The sequence below is a fragment of the Morone saxatilis genome, unplaced genomic scaffold (genome assembly GCF_004916995.1).
Source record: "Morone saxatilis isolate NCDOM2014 unplaced genomic scaffold, NCSU_SB_2.0 Contig2, whole genome shotgun sequence".
Lineage (NCBI taxonomy): Eukaryota > Metazoa > Chordata > Actinopteri > Moronidae > Morone > Morone saxatilis.
In genome coordinates this window covers 25,551,284-25,559,533 of record NW_023339762.1, presented here as the reverse complement: position 1 = coordinate 25,559,533, position 8,250 = coordinate 25,551,284, and the positions used below count along the sequence as shown (strand labels likewise).

The following is an 8,250-nucleotide window of genomic DNA, read 5'->3' as shown; positions in this document are numbered from 1 at the left end:
CGCGTGTGATCAACGCAACAGTAGGGTGTGTGTTGGTGTAGCTAGTAGTAGAATGTGTAAGTTTCTGAACGAGAAGTGAGATTGATCCCGAGATGAGAATTCTCTCGTGAGACTTCCTTTTGCAGAGCTCTGCTGTTTTCTCCTAGATATTTTTATTAAACCTTCTTTTAGCCATTCTGAACACTGTGGGTCTTATACGCAGTATATGGCTTCAGATCCATGGTCAGGTTTATCCCTAGGCAATGTGGCAGTGCACGTTTATTTGGCAATATGTTTTTATTCTGTTCCATCTTTTCGTCTATCGCTCATACCTAATAAGACTCCAGTTAATGGACCGAACATTTTATGTTGATCGCGGTGTTACCTTCTTTATTCCCTCTGATCAAGCTTTCCTCACATATAATAAATTAGGTAAATTGGGTCGCAGCCCCTGAGGGCAACTCAACGAGGAGGGGGTCAGTACGACTCCTTAAATAAACTTATATCAACCCTTTCGGCGCTATCCGTATCGTACGATGGAAGGTGACCCCGCACGTCTATGACACCGCTTTAGCGCATAACCTCTCAAGAACCCAGTTAGGGCCTTTCATCGATTCCGGCATTTACTGTCAAACAGGACTATGGTTGCCTTCCCCTGGGCTGGTACGCTTGTTGAGGTACACCAGCCACCAAGACCTCTTATTGGCAAGTCTAGCGTCAGACAGGGAAAGTGCCCATGGCGAGTTCAGCAGCAGAAAAGCAGCACATCTAAAAATCCCGAACATAATGGTAGGAATAGCAACAGGCAAAACGTTGCTCCTTCCGCCGAAAAGTGGCGAGTATAAAAACTACATCTTTATTATTCATTATCGTGTAAAGGCAATTTCTGAGGCAATGTTCTACATGCGTACGGTATGAATAAAAAGCTGGTCAAATAAAAACGCCCACGGCGTAATATTATGGACTGTTATCACGAGAATACAAAGTCCCTACCAACTGCTGCATCTGTAATCCACAGCAGTCCATTCTAAAAAAGCAATTGCAGAATGAATTCACCCCTGCTCCGCGTGCCCACGCAACATACCGCCAAACACAGGCAAAGCTTACACGAATGCTCAAAAATCACATGTAAGGCTGATGCTGTCTGCTCGCCCATCATGGTTTTACACAGAGTTACCGTGGCAAACTTCTTCCACACCAGCCAGACAGGCGCCGCAATGCAGCCATTACTTTAACTGATAGATGAGCCCAGCAGTGTTACAGATTCCAGGTCTGCCTGGGGCTTGAATGAGCAAGACAACAAGGGAACTTGTTTAAATAATTGACAGAAAGAAAGTGAGATTATGTGTTTGTGTGTGTTCTGTGTTTACGGAGTGAGAAAGAATCAGTGGGTGTGGGGAAAAGGGGGGGAGCTCTGTAAGTGTGAGTTCCACATGAGTGACTAGGCTGAATGGTTGGGTAGGTGAGAGGCTGGATTTTGTCTGCATGATGTGTGTGTGTGTGTAGGGTAACAGTGATGTAGTGATGCTGGCTTTTCTTTGTCTGCCATCTCTGTCTCTGTTTGGAAGCATTACATGCACACTGGACAGGAACCATGTCTCCCCCTCCCACACCCCCACCATCCCTGTCTCCCTCTTCTGTCTGCCTTTCTCTCCCTCTTGTTTAATCCCCCATCCTCTCTCTTTTCACTGACTCTCCTTTATCTATCTATCTTAGTCTATTAATTATTATCTTCATTATTATTATCTATCTACTTTAGGGTCTTCTATTTATCTATTATCTATCTATCTATCTATGCTAGTGTTCTTTCTGTTTCCCCCGTCTCTTCTCCCTTCCTTTTATGTCTTTTTCATATTATCTGGAGGTTAATGAGGCTAACGTGAAGCCTTTGGTTGCACCTCTCCACATACAATGTTCTTTTTAGCTCAAGTGTCCATCATCTGTAATTTAAGAATATCAGGCTCTGATTGACATTTTGGGCAGGGGAGGACGTGCTTGGTATTTTTAGACTGGCCTCCTTTTAAGTCTTTCTGCTTGGTTTGTTGCAAGAAAATGGTGAATGCCATTTGTTTGCCCCCAAAACACATCAGAAACCCACCCCCTCATCTCTTATCACTTGCTATAGTGTCCCAAAAAGCCTCCATGAAAGGGGCGTGTCATTTGTTTTAATTGTGATGTGAATTGTTGATGACTGCACAGCAGGATGAGATCCAAATCTCATGTTTCTACGTTTGAGTGCAAGTGATTTATGCTCATCTTCTTCAGTGATTGAAGAGTCTCGTAAACAGTGTAATGTTTGTAATCCATCAAGATATGTCCTAATGAAGTATCGTTTTTACTGTACTAATTACATCAAACCCGATGCAGTCTGCTGGTGTAAACCAGACGGTGGTGGGTTGGGGTTAAAACTACAGAAGTTTTGGGATTTACCTCAGATTTCCCCTCTTGACAATCAGAGGTGAAATTTGGTCTGGGACCTTGGTCAGTACTGATGTTTGGCCCAGATTATGTGATAATATGAGGGGTTTACAGCTCCAGTCTTAAACCTCCAGAACTCCCTAATACATTTTCAAAGATTTTAGTTAAAATCCGGATGATTATGTCCAAACTCAGGCTGCCCCAGAATGAAAGATTTTCCTAGTCAACTAGTAGTCATTAGTTAAAGCCAATAGTTGACTAGTTGTTGCACGTTTATGATATTAATTTAATTATTTAACATACTTGTTAAATGCTAACAGGAATAGCAGTAATGATTCTAAAAGTGTCAGAACAACCAGCAAGGAGACTGAACATTTAGTTCATCTATTTCAACACAGTGTCTTGTTGTTCAAAACACGGATTAAATAACTTTACACTAAATAACTAAAACAGACTTATCCATGGATGATGGATAACCTTAAAAGGCTGGGAACCCGGTTCTGTTGCACGCTCATCCGGCTCTGGTTCTGGTGCACCAGCCTCTATGCTAATAGTTTAGAAAACTTCCCCCTGTCCTTCAAGCTCCCAGTCCGGTTAGATACCTGCAACAATCCCTTGATATCCTCCTTTACTACCCTACTTTTGGTGACAAGTTGCAGCTCCAGAAAGGAGTTTGACATTGTTTTTGTATTTTTTTTTTAACTATCCGATTAATATAAAATGGGTTATCTGAGACTTTTAAGATCTTTTAGTGGACTGTTGTGTGGAAGCCCCAGTCTGTACAGAAGTGAATGAGAGGTGTTACCAAGAAGCGGTAAACCATTCAGTCTTTGAGGGGAATGTTAGCTGGCATACTACTGTTGACAGATCTTAAAACCGACAGTTCAAATCTCACCTGCAGCTCTCACTGAACAATAGACAACCCGTGGAGTGCACCGCTCCCTCTGGCACAATAATCTTAAACAAATGTCCTGTAGAGTCAAATCTTGGTGTGTGTGCAAAGTTGAGATAAGACGTATCAGAAGTTTATCCTTTTGTGTGTGATGCAACGTGATTTCAAACTCTGTCCAAACCTTTAGTCTGAGCCTGTCATTAGTGGTGTCATTATCATTATTATTGTCCAGGGAAATTACAGTTTATATGCAAAAATGTCAATATTGTGCATCCCTGCAATACCCTTTAAATAAATTATACATAAACGGCTTCATCAATTCCATTTAGCACACCTTCGCATTTTATGTAAAGATATTCCTTCAGTCTGGTTTCTTAAACTTACTATAAAGCTACAAGTGTAGTTTGAAACTTTAAAAGTGACTTTGGTGACCTCCACGTCCACGAGTACTTATCTATGTCACTGCTTTAAGGACTGTTGCCTGCTCGAGACTGCAGAGAGAGGACGAATATGGATGAGAAGAGGGAGTACCAAACTGTCAAACTGAAAAGTTTGAAGTTGAATAAACATGGGCAAGGAGGAGTTATTTTCCCCACAGCACAAGATGTGTTCAGCAGGAGCCAAGTTCAGGTCAGACAGCCAAAACAATGTTCTCTCTTCTCAAATTGAGAGGTGCCTCCTCTGTCTCAAACGGCTACTGTACATAAAGCACATACTGAAGATAAATATGCTGTATAATAATAATATATAAAATACAGCCCAACCTATTTTATTACTTTTGTCACATTTTCTACATTTTCAACATTGTGACATGTAAATTTCGCCATGACCTGTGCTGTGTTTTCATCCTGATAATTTAAAAAAATTGTTTAAGTATGGTCTGAGTGTTTTCATCAAATTCACAGGCTGGACGTTCAGAGCAACACACACACACACACACACACACACAGTCTGAGTCCCTATGTTCAGTTTGCTATTAAGAGGAGTGCCTGCAAGAGAGCTCTTGACTCTGACAGGCTCTCCATCTGCTGCACACACACGCACACACACACACACTGACCATCAGGTTGAATGAGGTGGATAAGTGTATAATTATGGGATGTTTATGACTGTGTTCCATCAGTTAGTGACAGTTTTACAATTACTAACTTCCAGGGTGTGCAGAAATATTTTTGACGTATTTAGAGCTCAGGTGTGAATTTCTGTCAGATGATAAAAAAACCCTGCGTGCTGTGTAAATAATGTAAAGAAACAAATGTATTGCTAGCAAACACTGAGTGTGCTCTGTGAAAGCACGGTCTCTTCAACATCACAGTTAGCGTCTCGTTGTCTGGTATGAAATGGTAAAAAACTGCTCTGTCACTGTGACGTTATTATAAATGGCTGGTGTAAAGTCTGTGTATGTGTGGATGAAACTGAATCAGACCTTAATGTGGGAGACCACCGTCATTTTTCTGTTTCCAACTGCCAGTTAACATTGTATTATTCGATGACATGACCACGATTGTTCCCTAACCCAGTGGTTCCCAACCTGGGGGCCCGGACCCTCGCCAAAGCCATTAGCACTGAGCAGTCGTTTTTAAAGTTTAGATTATTATTTAAGGTCTAAACTTTAAAGACTTGGAAAAGTCCTGGAAAAGTACACAGTTAAAGTTACAGAAGAGTTCATTGAACAATGGATAAACACTTAATTTATCAAAAAAGAAGCCTTTTTAAGTATTTATAATGGTTAAAGATAAAATAAAAGAAGACATTACAGACAGAGGAAGTAATATCAGGTATATATGAAGTTGCTGCTAACACGCAGAGAGGGTGGTTTCCCAGAGCCAGCACTGCAGCTCCAGACAGCGACACTCACAACTCCTGCTACTACAGCTAACATCAGAGAAAGCTGAATGTCCGTGGACAAGTCAGTTAACATTATCTGGCACAAATCCACTGTTTGTTTCCCATTTACAGATCAGGGGTGTGTACAGAGCGGAAAGCTAGCTGTCTGTGAGGAGACATTCGCTGCATTTGAAAAGAAGTGTGCTGGATTATAATCACATCACCTAGACTCACATACCCCTCCTTTAACTGAGGCTGCACGATATTGTAAAAACATCAGATATGTGATATGTTTCACAATTAGTGTGGGAAATACATTTTTCACAATCAAAACTTAAAATCATGATGATGTGACATTTTTGGGGAGCCGGGGCACCCCTTTAGCACTACAGTACTTCATTATGATGCTGTTTTGTCACCTTTTTCAATAAATTGTTTGTAGCTTCTGCGGTTTGGATATTGCACTTGGCCCTATTGTGATTTAGAAAATATTTGAATGAACTGTTGTCACATCATAAAACATTGATTTTTCAATGATCGTGTCGAGCGGGTATGAAGAAACAACATATATTGTTTACTGTACTATGTAGGACTTGTTGAGTACAATATAGATATATTTTTTACATGAGCATCTCCCTATGTATAGTCTGAATGTGTACAACAGTCTGATGGGATTTGGAACATGTTTGAAGCTACACATTGTAGCTGCCTTGGTTTATTCTTTCTCAGATATATTTGTCAGATCAGTGATCTCATAAATAGTTTGTGCATCTTCCCACTCTTAAACCATCTTTTATCATATTTAAAAATGAATTTAAATAGGAGCGTCAATTTACAAAGCAGGATGACATAACTAACTTAAAAATGGTTTGCATATTTGCCTCATGCTGATGCTGAACACTCATCATGTAGTCAGAGTCTTACAACCACCCAGAGAAACACAGTAGAACACACACCCTGCGTTCCCTTTCCTTATCAAGGTACAGTGAGTTTGCTCACAGGGAGGCCTATAATCTCACAGGTTTTATAAAGTGTGATCCTGCATAAACAGACATTTCTCCAAAATTCACTTCAGTTTGTTTTAGCACTGCATCGGTGCCAGGGGTAGCATAAAACCATTTCTTAGTGAAACATACGGGGGAAACAAATCCAGGCGGCGCTTGTATTTCTGCTGCTGCTAGAAAAGAGAAGTGATGAAAGCCTGTCTGTGTGTCTGTGTGTCTGTGTGTGTGTGTGTGTGTTGTCTGGCCTGGGAAAAGAGGGGACGCATCACTGACAGCTACTTCTCTTTGTAAAAAGATGTTATTCCCCATTGAAACATTTGTTGAGTCAGACACAGTGTGGGTCGGCTGTGTCTTTGTGTGCGTGGATGTCTCTCTAAGTCATTGTAAAATCTTTTCCATGTGGTAATTGAAAAAAAGCGAAGCATGATTTATCTATTGATAATGTGCTGACTGCGTAGCACGAACCTGCTCCGTGCAAATAAAATATTCTGTTATATTATCACAACCACATGCATTTCTGCATATTTCCTAATGAAATCATGTAAGGATGTTAAAATGTTGCAGCTCAACTAGGAAGTTTAAAAATATGATTCCACATGAAAGCGTCATCGTGATATGGAGTATTTTGAGTGTGTGCTGAACCCAATGTCCCTTCAGTCCCCTGCGTGTGTGGGCGAGTGTCTGTCAGTTTCCCTCTATATTTTCCCCTTTTCCTTTCTGTAAACTGTCTGTGCTTTCTGCCCCATCCAGGTGAGCCTGATGCACAACGGCTGGCCGGTGATTTCGGCGTTTGCCGGCGACCAGGATGTGACGCGTGAGGCGGCCAGTAATGGTGTTTTGATCCAGATGGAGAAGGGAGACCGGGCCTACCTCAAACTGGAGAGAGGAAACCTAATGGGAGGATGGAAATACTCCACCTTCTCCGGCTTCCTGGTGTTCCCCATGTAGAGGAAGAGGAGGAGCAGGGGGTGGAAACGAAGGAGGAGGAGCTGGTGGAAGATGGAAAGTGTGATGATGACGGGGGGAAAGGCAGACGGAGGAAGAAGAGGGGCACGGGAAAGAGAAAATGGCGCGAACGAGACGGAAAAGAAGAAAAAGAAAGAAGAGGGACTGTGACAACAGACTCTGTTTGGGACGCTGCAGAGGGAGGAAGGAAGAGGAAGGATGAGAGATGTTAGAGAGATGTAAGAGCAAGACAGAACGATTATAGGAGGGTAAAATGAGACAGGATTTATGAAGCCAGTACATGAAAGTGTATGGCCAGCTTCTTCACTTCCCTTCCTCCTTTCATCCATCCTTTCATCCATCCTTTCCTCCCTCTGTTTTCTCTGGCTTGACTGCAGCTTTGGACAGCCAAAACTTTTTTTATTCTCTGCTGAAAGACGCAATTGATCATTTATATGTTCCAGAGTGTTCTAAAGCCCGAGTGTAAACCCCCCCCCCCCCCCTCCCACATTCACTCATTCAATCATTAATTCATCGATGGCTATCAACATAAGCTTTGAAGAATGTTTCTTGAAGAACTGCTCCCCACATCTCCCATGTACTGTGGCCATATTTGTGGGGTTTTTCATGCTTTCATGCATAAACTGCACTGATTTTGGATCAGCCTCTACCCCAACGCCAAACTAGAATTTTTATAGGGGAAACACTAAACTCTGATCACAAAATCAGGAGCTCCAGACACATTTACATTCCCTGTAAAGCTGTGTTTTATAGTTATTATGATAATTATTAGCTTTTAAAAAACTTTGTTCTTGAAAGACACATCTGTTTCCGCCTCCTCTCCTACCAATTGCTCCCACTCTGTTACTTAATCCCACTCTCTCCCCTGCATCCATACCACAGTCAGTCATGTCCTGTTCTTCGTCTTCAGATCAGATGACTTGATTCTTACAGCATCAAACATGATTCTTAATCTAAGACAGTTAACTCTGGCGTCCTGCTGACGATTCCGATACCTGAACTTTGGGTATCGGCCAATCCCGAGTACCGATCCGATACATGATAAAAATGAACATCAGAATATATGTATAGATATACACAGATATATATGTAGGGTGGGTCATGACCTTACTGGGGAATTATTGGCGAGCAGGACACTGCTGGAAAGTAGCAGGGTTCCATTTT

General features: G+C 41.7%; 1 protein-coding gene across 1 annotated transcript in view; it reads left to right on the top strand.

Annotated features, from left to right (window-relative positions):
- The window catches only part of cbln1 (cerebellin 1 precursor), a 21,980-nt gene extending 14,439 nt beyond the window's left edge, over positions 1-7,541 (top strand). Inside the window, exon 3 of the mRNA XM_035665241.1 lies at positions 6,871-7,541. Within this exon, the coding sequence (XP_035521134.1) occupies positions 6,871-7,068 (198 nt within the window). The 3' untranslated portion in view covers positions 7,069-7,541. The remainder of the gene's footprint in view (positions 1-6,870) is intronic.
- The last annotated feature ends 709 nt before the right edge of the window (positions 7,542-8,250 follow it).